The 16,049-nt window shown below is 42.6% G+C and overlaps 1 protein-coding gene across 2 annotated transcripts in view; it reads left to right on the top strand.

The window, feature by feature from the left end:
- The first annotated feature begins 295 nt into the window (after window positions 1-295).
- kcnk10a (potassium channel, subfamily K, member 10a) overlaps window positions 296-16,049 on the top strand; it is a 46,660-nt gene continuing 30,906 nt past the window's right edge. Inside the window, exons 1-4 of one of the 2 annotated variants that reach the window (XM_031872773.1) lie at window positions 296-821; window positions 6,739-7,124; window positions 14,547-14,664; window positions 15,689-15,861. In XM_031872773.1, the coding sequence (XP_031728633.1) occupies window positions 767-821; window positions 6,739-7,124; window positions 14,547-14,664; window positions 15,689-15,861 (732 nt within the window). In that variant the 5' untranslated portion in view covers window positions 296-766. The remainder of the gene's footprint in view (window positions 822-6,738; window positions 7,125-14,546; window positions 14,665-15,688; window positions 15,862-16,049) is intronic. The other variant, XM_031872774.1, reaches the window with a different exon arrangement.

The raw sequence follows: 16,049 nt of genomic DNA, 5'->3' as shown, positions 1-16,049 counted from the left end.
ATCTATAGCCAATTTGCTGGACCTCCGTTTCTTACTCTTATCAGTCTGAACCTGTTATTCTCCTCAGTTTGCTTTTGTCCCCTTTGTGTTTAGACCTGTATAATTTCATGAGTCCTTTATTTGTTCATGTACTTGTCTGCACTTGTTTTGTACTTGTTTTACTCGACAATTCAAGAAAAAAAAAGTGCTATGGGCTATTCTTATTCCTCCTATTATTCCATGTTTTCATTTAATTTCCTCTTTCCCTCCTTGGCTCTCTCAACTGCGCCAACTGTTCTTTTTCTGTGTGAGCTGACGTCGTGTCTTGCAGTACGCAGCAGCGGCGTGGAGACCCAGCCAAAGCGCATTACAAGCTATTTTACGTCGGAGTGAGGTGGATCCTGACAACGAGCAGTGCATAATCGCTGTCCTGCAGCATTCTGACGTAAATACATAACAAATCAAAAAAGAAACATCACAATCTAAACGTTAGATTATTCAATGTAGTATCGTCTCCCGTTTCGGACGCCCATGGTATTAACGACTTCACAATGATGCAGCGAGCAGTGAGTATGCGCTCCTGAAGACCGCCGTGGGTGAAGAGGAGCTGCATCGAACAGTTTCTCAGCCTCTACAGTAGTAGCACACGCCGCGGATTATGTGTTTTTACTCCCTGTCGTCCTCCATCCTCTCTCGGTTAAAGTCGTCGAAATTGACCGAAAGGACCATGAGAGATTAAAAACATTGATTTCATCCTACAGCAGCACAAAGAGCCAGGAGAATCAAGATGAAATTTCCGATTGAGAATCCAAGGAAACCAGGGAACATGAACCCTCCACCAGGTTAGACTATGAATTAATCATTTCTATTGTTTTCGTAAAGACTGCAGTGAGTCTTTTGGTAAAAGATTGCTATCCAATCTGCATTCCCCCAATATATTGTATATTGAATGTGGTGAAAATGAATCTTAAAATCATCTCATTACTGCGTGTTTTGAAATGAAATGCTGCACTCTGAAACTGTCCCTTCATATAGTCTTTATGGTCTTTAGCTTTCTATCAGGCAGCTCCTGCAGGCTTTCAGAGGAATATGGCAAGACAGAGGCTGATGCTGAAAAGCTTACTACAGCTGCGTCTTTACTGGGGCTCTAAACACGAGGGGGACATGTGTTGATACAGGAGCAACGATTCAGTGGGAGGGAAGGAAAAAAGAGAAAATTTAGTTTATTATGCCCACAACGAGGCTTTGCGGGAAAATCCAAACACGCACTGTCAGTCAACAAAAGCTTCAATGTGATGCAGTAGAGAGATGGTTGAAACATTACCTCATCTTCTGCTGGGTAAACACACAGAGATTCTGCATGTGTGTCACGTTCTCCTACAGCTTCATCATCAGCTCATGTTTCCCCGGCAACAGGTGATTTTAGTGTTCAGAACATGACCTTTGAGAGAGATATGACAGCCTTCTTTCATTTAAAGCTTTGCTCCCACACAATTAGATCAGTGTGGGAGCTGCGTTCACATGCAGCTGCAAAGAAAGCAGTTTTCTATACTCATTGGCTGATTGGTTACATTAATGAATCAAAGCAGTTGATTCTATTGGTTTTCATAAGTGTGCTCAGTGTCAGTGACATGTGGCGATTCGATAAGCCACTGTTGCATAACAGTAAACGGATGATGAAATGTCAAAATCCAATTATTTTGTTTTGGTGGTTGTCAGTCACACCCAGAGCTAATCAACACCACTGGAGTCTAAACACAGTCTACAGTTCCAAGAGACATTCAGCATTATGTTGCCTTTTCTATAGTAACACTGAGCACTTTTAACACAAATGGGTTCATTATAGTATTTAATAACATCAAGGTTCACTTTATAACTTTTTACATATTTTTTCAACCACATCTCACAATCCTCTTCAGCTATTTTCATCACTGCTACTGCAATGCCAGAGTTTTTATTAAAAACTTAAATCTTCAATGCATCAGCAAACTCTGCTGGTGAAGATTGTGAGATGTGAGAAAGCTCTGGAAAAAGCTAGTAAATGGTTGTAAGATATTCTGTTTAGATACTATTTTCAAGGTCAAAAATGAATTGTCTTGGGCTGCAACCTATTATTACAGTATTTTCATTACTGTTCAATCCGCCAGATATCCCCACCATCAATGATTATGTGAAATCTATGAAATTTCCGAAAACCTTAAGATATTCAGTATATTATTCCAACTTCTGTGGGTATGAACATTTTATGATGATTCAGTGGTGGGGTTACTAAACTATAGTATGGCATTCCCATAAAGTTTGGGAACTTCCAAGGGACAACTTTCTGAAAGGATTGTCACAATTGATCAATATCAATATCCTGACTGACGAGTGCAACACAAATCGGCTGCATCGCAGTGCGGATCCTCCTTTGACGCACGTCAATTGATACCTGTAGCATACAATATCCGCCTCATGCAAACAGAATAGTACTCCGGTTGCAGTAGAATAAATATTGTTTCTAGATCATCAAGAAGCGGGCCGTGCATTTTCTACCTGGGCCTTCTGTGCCGTCTTACTACAGTTGAACCACCACAGCTACTGGTTATTGTTTGTTTCATGTAAACACCTCATATTCACATAACACTGCAACATGCAGAGTGCTGATACATGAATACGCGCATGACGGGATGCTTCGTCATTAACGTACAATGCATATAGTCAAAATCAATGTAATTAACACAATGACAAGAACAAACTCACAAGAACCAGTCACATATATTTATATGACAACAAAGCATGACAAATCAATCCAGCAACACTGCGGCGCTAAAACACTTATTCCACCGCACACTGAAGAGCACGAGCCATTCAAATATTATTCACATCAGAGGGAACAATATTAACCATATCATAAAAACAACACCATAGACAAATGAACACAGTAGTAACGCTACTGCAGATGTAAAAACACAAAAGCACTTCACTTACCAAAAGCTTCTCACTATTTACAGACAAAGTCCATCCTCCTGTCTTTGTTTACGAACAGTTCAATGACGCGGTTGTACAGAACATCAGTGCGTTTCAGTTCCAGGAAGAAGTCCTTCTCGATTGCCATGGATGCCAGTGATGACAGCCGAGCCCCCCCAGTTGCGTTTCTGGAATAGGTTTTGATCCGTTTTAGGGCTGAAAATGTCCGCTCGACAGAGGCAGTCGATATCGGGATCGTCACCGCTAAACATGCCAGTGCGTAAAGTTGATGCATGCTCATCACCAGATCTTTCTGCTGAAGGAAAGCCAGTAGATCAGCAGGGCTTTTTCCTTCAAAGCCAGCCATGGCATACATTACAGTCAGTTCTGTTTTAAGCCGTGCCAGATCATCAAACAGAGATCCGTAACTCTGCGTTAGGTTGGAGAAGGCCGAATCTAGGAATTTCTTCCGATATGCCTGAAACTGCTGGGGGTCGAGAAACATTCATTTCTCGTGGTTTTTGGACCAATTTCGTACCTGGGCAAGAATGTTGTCCAAGATATCCATGTGGAGTTTCTGGTACCGTGCACGAATGTTTCCCTCCGCTTGGCCTCTCCGTGCGCTTGGGGCACCTGTTTCACGCACAGTGGACTTAAAAATGTCAGCAAACCGTCCCTTTTCTCTTTCTATAGTGTCACAAAACTCATCCACTCTTTTCAGACAGAACTGTACGTCCAGTTTTCTGTTCTGTAGTACTCCAAACAGCACATCCGAATACTCAAAAATCCCATGGAAAGTAGACAGCAAAAAACAAAACTCAAAGTTCTCCAGATGGACTTTGTAGCAGTCAGCACAGCGCACAGATTCCTCGTCGTACTCGTCATGGTGCTCCAAAATGTGCTCAAAAAGCTCCTGCAGGGCAGCTCTCATTTCAAACACCGTGTTGACCAGTCTGGAGTTATATTGCCACCGTGTTGGTGCCACACGAGGAAGACACCGCTGGCAGATGTCGTTGAACAGCTGGGGACCTGGATAATACGCAGTGAGGCCGTTGAGATGTGGAAAAAGATTTTACATTCTCTCAGCTTTGAGACCCCTTGAGTCAGCACTAAATTCAGCCGATGGGCATAGCATTCTATAAATAAAGCCAGAGGAGCCTTCTTTTTAACTTTAGCCTGCACTCCATTAAGTCCAGATGCCATGACCGCTGCGCCATCAAAACACTGAGCCACGACTTTGTCCAGACAATCGTGGTCCTCCAGAAATCGGATGAGAAGAGCAGCAACGTCATCGGCTCTCTTGTTGCCGGAAACGTTGTCAAATCTGACAAACCTTTCCTTGACTGTCTTCTGACCTCCTGTCCTCTGACCTCCAGGACCCTGTTTCAGAAAGCAGGTTTACTCTGAGACTAACCCTGAACTCTGTGTTGACTAACCCTGAGATTAGTTAGGCTTGTGCATGATGAATGAAAAAATCAATGGAGCGCCGATTCCACGATTCACCACGGCAACAGGTATTCACCAGTGGACATAGAGATATTAATGCATGTAAACCATGTATGGACTGTGCACATTTATCAGAGCAAGGAGCAGTGTCAGTAAGTTACAACAATTATGATTCATTAAGTATTGTCCATTAATTCATTATTTACCAGACTATGATAAAGTGGTGGAATCTGACTGTGCATAGCCTTAATTTTTAATAGATTTTTCTGATGGGTAAAAAGCACATGGGCCAAAAGTGAAAAATATAGTTGAAGATTTAAAAATATAGATATCAATAGACATAAGCTCACAATCGGATTCAGCAATAATGTGTTTGGTGATCTAAACGTTAAAATACGGTGGATTTTACATGTTAGACAATTGGAACATTCAGTTTATTTCAGCTACCTCAACAAATGTAGTAAAGTTCAACCCAGTCTGAAATGCTGTTAAACACGTTCACGTCATGCTTTCAAAGTACATTCTACAGCTGCACCACAATCCTCCTCACTCAGAAATATTAACATATAATCTCAAATATTATTGAATTGTTCTCCATCAGTGACAGGTGACATCAGCCGTGTGCAGAGTCACAGCGTTATATTTTCATATAAAAATTTCCACTCGCAAAAAGAAGGACACGCAGAGGTTTTATTCTGAGCTACAAGCCTGACTTGACTGTGTAATATTTGAACATGAGGGCAAAAAAAAAAACGCTGTTCAAAGAAATGACTGTCATGACATAAAATAAGTAACTCTAGATTTCCCTGAGGAACAAACTCATATCCTACCAGTATTTATATTCTAACAGATGGTCAACCTCCGCTACTGTAGCGCTGCTATAGGCATTTTGATACAAACAGAATGAATGAGGAAATGAAACCGCGTGTCTGCTCTGAAAGAGACAGAGATCATCTCAAGGTTCAGTAAAACACTGAACCTGCTTTCTGAAACAGGACCCTGGCTGCTTTGTCTCAGCCAGCAGAGACGTTTACAAGAACAGACTAAGATAAACAGCTTTTGTTTAAGCTTGTTTGTAAAAAACAAAACACTTTTGACCGACCTTTTGTGTTGTGCTTGAACATAGTTGCAGTGGATGAGAGACTGTGGACAGAGCAGACTGAATTAGGTTTCACTTTCGTTTACATGTCCATGCTTGTTGAAAAGATTAATTGATCATCAAGTATTGGCTTTTTACTCGCAAACAGTAAGGAGCGCAGTATCCATCAACTTCAGTAATCTTCACTCCACCTGGTTCACTTCAGTGTGTGTGCTTGGGTCTATGTGCGTGTGGAGTTGGAGGAGCTCATCCCGACAGAGAGAGGAGATGTTTGCTGCTGCGTGATAATAAATGACACAGACACATTATATGGTACTAACGAAAAACACCAGTAACTTCGTTACTTCTGATCTTTAATAATTATCCATTGGGGCCCGTTTAATACTGCGTTTCAGTAGCCATCCCTACCTTCAGATAACGTAAAAACATAGAGCCAGCGTTCAGTTTGTCTGTTCTTGGCTGCTGTAGAATTATGGTGGTGCAGGATGGCGGACTCCGTGGAAGAGGACCTGCTCCCTATGTAGATATAAATGGCTTTTTCTAAGCTAACAAAAATACAACAATTCTTAGTTTCAGGTGATTGTACACTGATTAAAACATGGTAAAACCAGAGCTTTAACACTACATGTCATTCACACATTCACACACTGATGACAGGAGCTAACATGCAAGGTGCCACTATCCATCAGGACTAACTAAGCATTCACAACAATTTGAGGTTAAGTGTCTTGCCCAAGGACACATCGAAATGGACTAGCGGTGCTGGGGATTAAACCGCTGATCTTCTGATTGAAGAACAACCCACTCTACTGAGCCACAGTCGATATAATATTCAACACATAGATATGAATATTATATTCCATTTCTGCCAATTAATCGGCCACTTTTCATTAATAAACTTCTTGTTCTGAGAATGGTTGGCATTCTTTGGGTGTTTCAGCGCAGGGATTTTGACACAGACAGAGCATTCCCTGGTGGGGGTAGGCTTAATCAGCATTGTGGGAACTTATAATGTAACGTAATAGTTCATTAATATGTAAAAGTCCCATACTCTGGCTTTTAAAAGGCCGGCCATATTATCTGCCTCAGGAATTTACCAATGTTTTTGTTGCTTCTCTTCACATTCCTCCTGATACAAATTCATAAAATGCACTACAGGAATTGTGTAGCATAAAGGGCCTGCAACCCTGTGTTGTACAATGACAATAAATGAACCTTGAGATGCTGCAGCACTCATCACACAATTCATTTGTCCTTTGTTTCAGTGAAAGTCCAGACAAACCGGGTCCCCCCTAAGAAGGTGCAGCCAGGCATGCTTCAGTCCAGCCTGGTGCACGCCAGCGTGGCGACCATGCAGAACCCAATGGGCTGCTCTCTGCCGCGGCTCTCTGTCTCCTCCCGCCCCCCCAGCATGGTGGTCAGCATGGAGGCGCTGGCTGACGGCACAGCTCCCTTCACCATGATGAAGCTGAAGACGGTGCTAGCAGTGTTTGTGGTGGTGGTAGCCTACCTGGTGGCAGGGGGCTTGGTGTTCCAGGCGCTGGAGCAGCCCTTTGAAAACAACCAGAAGATCACCATCACAGCAGAGAAGGCTGCCTTCCTGCAGAGACACCCATGTGTGTCCCCAGATGAGCTGGAGGCTCTCATCAAGGTAAGAACAGCCATTGGTCGATACTGCAGCGTTCCTCAGCCCTGGATATGGTCCCCAGTGGAGACTCGGGTCTAATGAAACCTGAGCTTCATATCGATCTGACTCCATTCAAGCTCCACACATACTCCACACTCCAGACACACTGGAATTGGATACAAACCACACTGAGCTGTACATACTATGCTCCCTTACATCCCTGAAACTCCTTGAAGTTTTGTGAATCTAAAAATAATATTCCCCCGAGATGTTTTTGGATGATTAGTCCACTAATCTTGACCTTTTTTCGACCGGCGCCCCATAGCCATCATCCGGGTCCCTTACCGCCTGTCTTCCCTGAACATTAATACCAACTACAATATTCCTAAAGAAATTTTGACAGTGTGGCTTCTACTGCCCGAAGAAATCGCAATATATACACACGCCAATGTTACCGGTAGTGTCATTCAGGTTCAATTGAGATAGCGCTACTCTCTTTTCTGCATTTTAGATTCATACTCTTGGATTTCAACTTGTATTTGTGGGGCTTTTATTTTGAAAGGGTGGGACTGGGTGGGTGAGAGAGGGGGAGAGGAGACAGAATCATAATGTTTGACACTAAAATGAGAGGCTTCATCACAAGCATTCCAGTTAGAATTCATTCTGTGGGGCTTTTAATTTGAAATGGGGGGAGGGGGTGAGAGGGGAAAAGTCCTCTAAAAATATCTAAGACCTGAATGACTGTATGATAGAGAGAGACACAGAGAGGGAGAGAGAGAGACAGACGGAAAGATAGACAGAGAGGAGAGAGAGACAGAGTGAGTGAGTGAGACAGGCAGACAGACAGTTAGATGGACTGAGTGAGTGAGTGAGACAGGCAGACAGGAGGTCTAACAATGCCTTTGACTGAATATCTCCATGTCATATGTGTGAGAGAGAGAGAGAGAGAGAGAGAGAGAGAGAGAGAGAGAGAGAGACCAAAGCTGATTATTCAGTGTGGCTTTGTGGCACAAGGCAGTAAAACTGCCTGTGCCAAAGCACACTGTATATTATCCATCGGGCTTAATCATACTACTACGAATAATAATAATAATCAGGTTTATCCAAAGGTTTGGCGCGCTTCTCCTCACACAGCGTTGCCAACAGCGGCGTAAAAAATACATCAAAACGTGCGGCCTGATCGGGAATAGTGTGCTATCTATTTTCTGGAGAGATTCGCCTAGCGGTTTTACCGAAAATTCCCGAAAATCCCCAAAAGCTGAGCAAAATTTCTCCATTCACTTGAATGGGGTTCCGGCGTGAAGAGAGCTAAAAAAACACTTAACTTTGGGCCCATATTGACTAGCCGTACATTAACGTAGAAACATGATTCAAAGTTTAAAACGTAGACAAAACGCTGCACTTTATTGAGCCAAATGGACATTTTGATAGCTAGCACAGTTTTCATGAAGTCACAGATTAAGTTTCAGGAAAATTTTGGGTCTGTTTCAGATTTTATAATGGGTGTGTATTGCACGGCTCGTTAAGAGCTAGAGTGAAAGCATAACCGTCAGAGTGGAGCGGAGCAGGAAAATATTCTGTGATTTTTCCAAACAAATTGCTCTAGCTCCCACAATGTTTACTCTTTATACACCATTTTTGGCCAAAAAGCTTGGAAATGTTGTGCTGTCGCACACAGATGTCTGTGGAATCCAACGGACTTACACATTTGGCTCAAAGAGCCACAGAGCGACATGAACTCCAACCAACTGCTCCATTAGACTCCATGTTAAATCTGACCACTCATTTCTCAAAGAAAGTAGACGGTACCAGTTTTGCATATTGCGCTTGAGCTCACATTTTTAAGACCACAAACATAAAAAACACATCTCCGCGTTTGCCAGAGTCTTATCTCTCTGACGGTATCCATGTTTTATTGATTAGTCTCATGGTTTTGGTATAGAGGGCATATGTTTGACAGGTAGTTTTGTTGGAAATCACTGGTTACTCTCTCTCTTAATTAGCCTCTGACACACAGGTGCTCCAATCACCAACATGCACCCAAGCACACAGGTGTTTATATGAGCTCATTAGTGATGTTGATAAACACACAGAGGCACTGAGACACACACGCACATACACTCCTCTCCCTCTATCTGTGTCTCTCTCTCTCTCTGTGTGTGTGTGTGTGTGTCCCTCATACAGTCATTCAGGTCTTGGAGACTTTTAGAGGACTCCCCTCCCCCCCATTTTAAAATAAAAGCCACACACACATGATTTAGAGATATACGTGATGCAGCTCAGCCAATCAAGTATGGGTATTCTGATAAGTTTCCTGATTCGCCGCACCGCGACACAAGAGGGAGAGACGAGGAAAGACATGGCAGAGCAGGACAATAGTTATGTAAGCTGTAAAAGATAAAACATAGGACAATCTCCAAATGAGAAAGATTGCCAGAGAGATCAGTCTCTCTCTCCCTCTTTGTGTGTCTCTCTCTATCATACAGTCATTCAGGTCTTAGATATTTTTAGAGGACTTTTCCCCTCCCCCCCATTTCAAATTAAAAGCCCCACAGAATGAATTCTAACTGGAATGCTTGTGATGACGCCTCTCATTTTAGTGTCAAACATTATGATTCTGTCTCCTCTCCCCCTCTCTCACCCACCCTTTCAAAATAAAAGCCCCACAAATACAAGATTCAATCCAAGAGTATGAATCTAAAATGCAGAAAAGAGTAGCGCTATCTCAATTGAACCTGAATGACACTACCGGTAACATTGGCGTGTGTATATATTGCGATTTCTTTGGGCAGTAGAAGCCACACTGTCAAAATTTCTTTAGGAATTTTCTAGTTATTATTATTATGAAGCCCGATGGATAATATACAGTGTGCTTTGGCACAGGCAGTTTTACTGCCTTGTGCCACAAAGCCACACTGAATTATTGTTCAACATGTAACTAAATGCCAAATTCAGATTTGATTAAACAGTTGGAATATATTCATCATTAGTTTCCCAGGCAGCAAAATAGCCATGTGAATATAAATGTCTGTTAAACAAATGCAACGGTTAGAAATTTGACAATAAAACTTTAGTTCAGTGTGGCTTTGTGGCACAAGGCAGTAAAACTGCCTGTGCCAAAGCACACTGTATATTATCCATTGGGCTTACTACTACTACTACTACTACTACTACTACTACTACTAATCAGGTTTATTCAAAAGTTTGGCGCGCTTCTCCTCACACAGCGTTGCCAACAGCGGCGTGAAAAATATATCAAAACGTGCGGCCTGATCAGGAATCGTGTGCAATCAATTTTTCGGAGAGATTCGCCAAGCGGTTTTCCCGAAAATCCCGGAAAACCCCGAAAAATGGAGCAAAATTAAGTTTGGTGCGCTTCTCCTCACACAGCGTTGCCAAAAACTGAGCAAAATGTCCCCATTCACTTGAATGGGGTTCCGGCGTGAAGAGAGCAAAAAAAAAACACTTAACTTTGGGCCCATATTGACTAGCCATACTTTAACATAGAAACATGATTCAAAGTTTAAAACGTAGACAAAACGCTGCACTTTATTGAGCCAAAGGGACATTTTGATAGCTAGCACAGTTTTCATGAAGTCACAGATTAAGTTTCAGGAAAATATTGGGTCAGTTTCAGATTTTATAATGGGTATGTATTGCGCAGCTCGTTAAGAGCTAGAGTGAGAGCATAACTGTCAGAGTGGAGCAGAGCAGGGAAATCTTCTGTGATTTTTCCAAACAAATTGCTCCAGCTCCCACAATTTTTACTCTTTATACACCATTTTGGCCAAAAAGCTTGGAAATGTTGTGCTGGTCGCAGTAAAGTATCTATGGAAGCCAACACACTTACACATTTGGCTCAAAGAGCCGCAGAGCGACATGAACTCCAACCAACTGCTCCATTAGACTCCATGTTAAATCTCACCACTAATTTCTCAAAGAAAGTAGACGGTACCAGTTTTGTCTATTGCTCTGGAGCTCACATTTTCAACACCACAAACATAAAACATTACCGCGTTTGGCAGTCTTATCTTTCTCACGGTATCCATATTTTGGCAGTCAGACTCCTGCTAATTTGTTAAAAAGAGGCAGGGGTTTTGTTCAAAATCACTGATTACTGCAACGTTTCTTAATCAGTCTGCCTCTAACAACAGGTGCGTGGCTCACCATGGCAACCAGTTACACACGCAGGCTCTCGCGCTATATATAGATATCTATCTATCTAGAGATAGAGATAGAGATAGATAGAGTCACGACCCGGCTCAAAAGGCCGCAACATGAGGGAGACAAGACGAGTTAAAAGTAATAAATAGACATTTATATAAGGAACCAACTAACAGACCTAAACTAAACAAACAGGTCCTCCAAACAAGAGGCAGAGAGGATATGCGCCGTGAGGGACTGCGCAGAGAGGCCCAGCCACAGAAGAGGGGCAGCCTTTATAGCTGGGACCAACCCAACTCAGGTGTCGCCCATCAGTGGCCAATTAACATCCTGGAAGACAACCTGAGAGGAAACAGACAGACCCCTGGTGGAAGGGAGCGGTCATCACACCCCCCTCCATAAAAACAGTGTTCCCACCAGGAACACCAACAAACTGCATACACATTTCAAATTCCACATTCCAGATAAAGAGTGCATCCCCCCCAGCCAATCTCCACTCTTTAACCCAGCAACTCCAACATGTGGAGAAGCATCTAAGAGTGAGAGTGGATAAGGAAGGAAGGCCAGAGAGATTACACAGTGATATGGTGAAGCACATGATGGGAAGCAGGGTTTGCTGCGAGGGCCAGTTCATGCAATGAGCTGCATGAACGAGTGGTGAACAACCAGAACTGGAATTATCATAATTGCCAGCTAACAGAAAGCACCAAACTGAACTATCATAAGCGCTAAGCTGTAGGAGCCTAAAGGTTCCTCTGACAGACGCGCAAAGAGGCAACCCAACTACAACTCAGCTCACCCAATCAAGGCATGAGCTGTAGCGCTTATGCTCCTGAAGGCAACAGGCCAAGTTACCAACTTGCCTGTCACCGCACAAACACAAAAACCTGTTCACCACATCCCTCCTATTACCCAATTGCTTACCCTATGAACCATGAATACCTACTGCACACTGTGCAGCAGCAGTCTTCAGGCTCCACCTGGAAGGCAACTGGGTCCAATACCCAGACACCCAACAGGCTGTGCAATGCTCTTGTTACAGAGTCCAGAACATGACCATGATCACCAGAATACAAAACCAGAATAAAAAAAACCAGAATACAAAACATGCAGTTAGCAGGAAACACCAGAAACTAGTTTCCCTCAATAAAACCAGGAACAGAATTTAACACCACAGCAAGAACAGCCCATACACAGCTAACATCACTGCCACCCTGTCCCTCTGACTATCCAGAGACTAAGTAAGCTCCCCCCTAGTCTTCAGGTGCTACTTGTGGTGGGTACTTATGCACTTAAACCCGCAGGCTCGGTAAAGCAACCAGGAACTGGCCACCCACCTGCAGCCTCGGACGTGCCCCCTGCTCTAACCACTTTCACACCACACTATAGAAACCCCCCCCAACGACCTCCAAAGTGAGTCCGCTCTTCAGCCTAACAAGGACAGAACAGCAGCAACTTACTCACCGTGTATACAGGACCACCTAAACTCTGTTCCACAACAACCACCAGCATATCACATGCTCAGTGACACAAACACTCCTCAGGAAACACTGTTCACTACAGCTGCTACAATAACCAAATACAGGAAAACAGCCTACTCACTAAACTCGTCCATGTCTCCCAAACAACCAGATTGCACATCTCACTCACTTAAACGAGGTGCACCTGCCTACCAGGTTACAGCTGCTACTGATTTGAAGTGAATGCAGACACCGGGTCAACCAGAAATGGACGAGCCCCCATATGTCACGACCCGGCTCAAAAGGCCGCAACATGAGGGAGACAAGACGAGTTAAAAGTAATAAATAGACATTTATTTAAGGAACCAACAAACAAACAAACAAACAAACAAACAAACAAACAAACAAACAAACAAACAAACAAACAAACAGCCAGGTCCTCCAAACAAGAGGCAGAGAGGATATGCGCCGTGAGGGACTGCGCAGAGAGGCCCAGCCACAGAAGAGGGGCAGCCTTTATAGCTGGGACCAACCCAACTCAGGTGTCGCCCATCAGTGGCCGATTAACATCCTGGAAGACAACCTGAGAGGAAACAGACAGACCCCTGGTGGAAGGGAGGGGTCGTCACTATATATATATATATATATATATATATATATATATATATATATATAATTTGGGTCGTGGGTCGCGGCTTGTCATTAAGGGATGATGGTGGGTCCCGCAGCCAGACCAGTTGAGAACCACTGGTTTAGAGTAGCCTCTCAGAACACGCGCACCGTATGTTTTGGTTCCGGGGTGGGCGTGTCAGACAGCATGTTGCCAGTTTGAGCAAAGTCCACCTAAAACATTATATATCTCACAATTTAAGCTTCTACATTTTCCAAATGCACTAGTATTATCCAAACGTATTGTTCGGTTCGTAAGCCTCGTACCGAACGGTTTAATACGAATACGTGAATTGTTACACCCCTAGAAACAAATAACCGTAGCTGTGGTGTCATAATGAGGTTATTAGGAGATGGTTCAACTGTAGAAGGACAGCACAGAAGGCCCAGGTATAAAATGCACGGCCCGCCACTGTGACAATCATAATTGTCACTACCATACCAACAGTAATAAAAGGCCATATAGATGATCAAAATAGCGATGTGCGAAAGAATAAGATGGAATGGCTGGAACAAAATTATACTGTTTATATATACACTGCCATTCAAAAGTTTGGGGTCACTTAGAAATTCCCGTGTTTTTGAAAGAAAAGGAACATGTTTTGTCCATTAAAATAACATCAAATTGATCAGAAATATTGTGTAGACATTGTTAATGTTGTAAATGACTACTGTAGCTGTAAACAGCTGATTTTTAATGACATATTTACATAGGCGTACAGAGGCCCATTCTCAGGAACCATTAGCCCTGTCTTCCAATGGCAAGTTGTGTTTGCTAATGCATTTTGATCATTTCAACAGGCTAACCGATCATCAGAAAACTGCTGAAAACTGTTATGCAGATTAAGTATTAGCAGGAGGCTCACCAGACTCTCAAAAAGGAGATCAGAGAGCATCCTGGCTGCTCTCAGACAAACGTGGCAGGATGTCAACATTATCCTGATTTTAGGAAAATATTCAAAACTAAATGTACCTAACCTACGTATGTCAAGCAACAACATGTTGCAATTTCCCTTAAATCCTGGCACAGCCTTCCTCATCAGAGATGTAACACAATAGTATTGAATACTCTCAGATAAACAGAGAGCAAGACACTATGTAATGTATTATCTGAGATTCTCTTATGTCCCGCTGTCTCTACTTCTCTTTACAGCACTCTGTGGAGGCTGCGAATGCTGGAGTGAATCCCATCGGTGACACGTCCTATAATTCCAGCCACTGGGATCTGGGCAGTGCCTTCTTCTTTGCTGGGACTGTTATCACAACAATAGGTACTGTGATTATGGCATGACTCAATGGTTCACACTTAACAGGTCAATGGAGTTCAATATAGGGTATTTGCTGGCTCTATCCTCAGCTGTTGATCTCAAGAATTATTTTTTTTCAAAACAATTGCATTTGTCAGTTGAATGGATTGTAAGCATCCGCAATCTCCAAAATTTAACCAAACAAAGCAGCCCATTTCTATTGTCAAAGTGAAGTAAAGCCCACATTTTCATTGTCATTACATTAGTTGGAAAAAAGTGATAATTCAGCTCCTCACGCTCCTGTCATTAAGCTGTTTATTACATGTTAATGGTAAATGGACTGTACTTATACAGCACTTTTCTAGTTTTCTGACCACTCAAAGTGCTTTCACACTACATGTCGTCATTTACCCATTCACACCCATTCATACACTGATGATAGGGACTACCATGCAAGGTTCCACCTGCCCATCAGGACTAACTAACATTCACACACCGTAGACACAGTTACGGGAGCAATTTGGGGTTAAGTGTCTTGACCAAGGACACATCGACATGGACTAGCGGAGCCGGGGTACATGTACATAATATATTTTAAATATCTCCAATGCCTCACAATGGAGTGACTAGTAATAAGTGCATCAGTAGGATTAGCTTCAAGTACTTCATCAGTGGAAGCAGTAGTATATGTAGCTTTTTGTGTACAGTTTGATGAATGGCACATGTATTAAAATATTCATTCATCATTGACGATAGCATTGATGATCATTGATGATACTCTTTAACCTTGTTATCTGCTTTTATTTATAGTGCTCACCTGGACTTAAAAATCAGAGCCCATGGTAACATCTCAAGAACACTCAAAGCAAGGCAGCTGATGAGATCTGATTGGACAATAGACATTTTATTCATTGTCATTGTTAGCATTAATGAACTAAAAACAATGTCTGAAATGTCTGTTCCATTAGAATGTATAAATCAGCCCATTGCTTTTGTTTGCTTAACGTAGTCCTATAGAACACTTTCGTGTCTTCGTTTTCTTCTCCAGGATATGGTAACATTGCCCCGAGCACCGAGGGAGGGAAAATATTCTGCATTCTTTATGCAATATTTGGAATCCCACTGTTTGGATTCCTCCTGGCAGGGGTTGGAGACCAGCTTGGTACCATATTTGTCAAAAGTATCGCCAAGGTGGAGAAGATGTTCCGGGTGAGTCAAAACGTAAATCTCCTATAGTCTATGATTCAGCTTTGTGTAAATGATTTGGTTATACAATTTCATTTTTAATGTTGTCTGCTGGTTTTAAATAAGGACAGTAATTGACAAGAGGACCAGACACCCAGTAATAAAGTGAGACACATTAAGCATGATTTGTTCATATGTCCTTGACAGACACTGCCGTACAAAAG

Source organism: Anarrhichthys ocellatus, unplaced genomic scaffold (genome assembly GCF_004355925.1).
Source record: "Anarrhichthys ocellatus isolate YVR2014 unplaced genomic scaffold, GSC_Weel_1.0 scaffold66, whole genome shotgun sequence".
Classification (NCBI taxonomy): domain Eukaryota; kingdom Metazoa; phylum Chordata; class Actinopteri; order Perciformes; family Anarhichadidae; genus Anarrhichthys; species Anarrhichthys ocellatus.
This window is presented reverse-complemented; position numbering and strand designations above follow the sequence as displayed.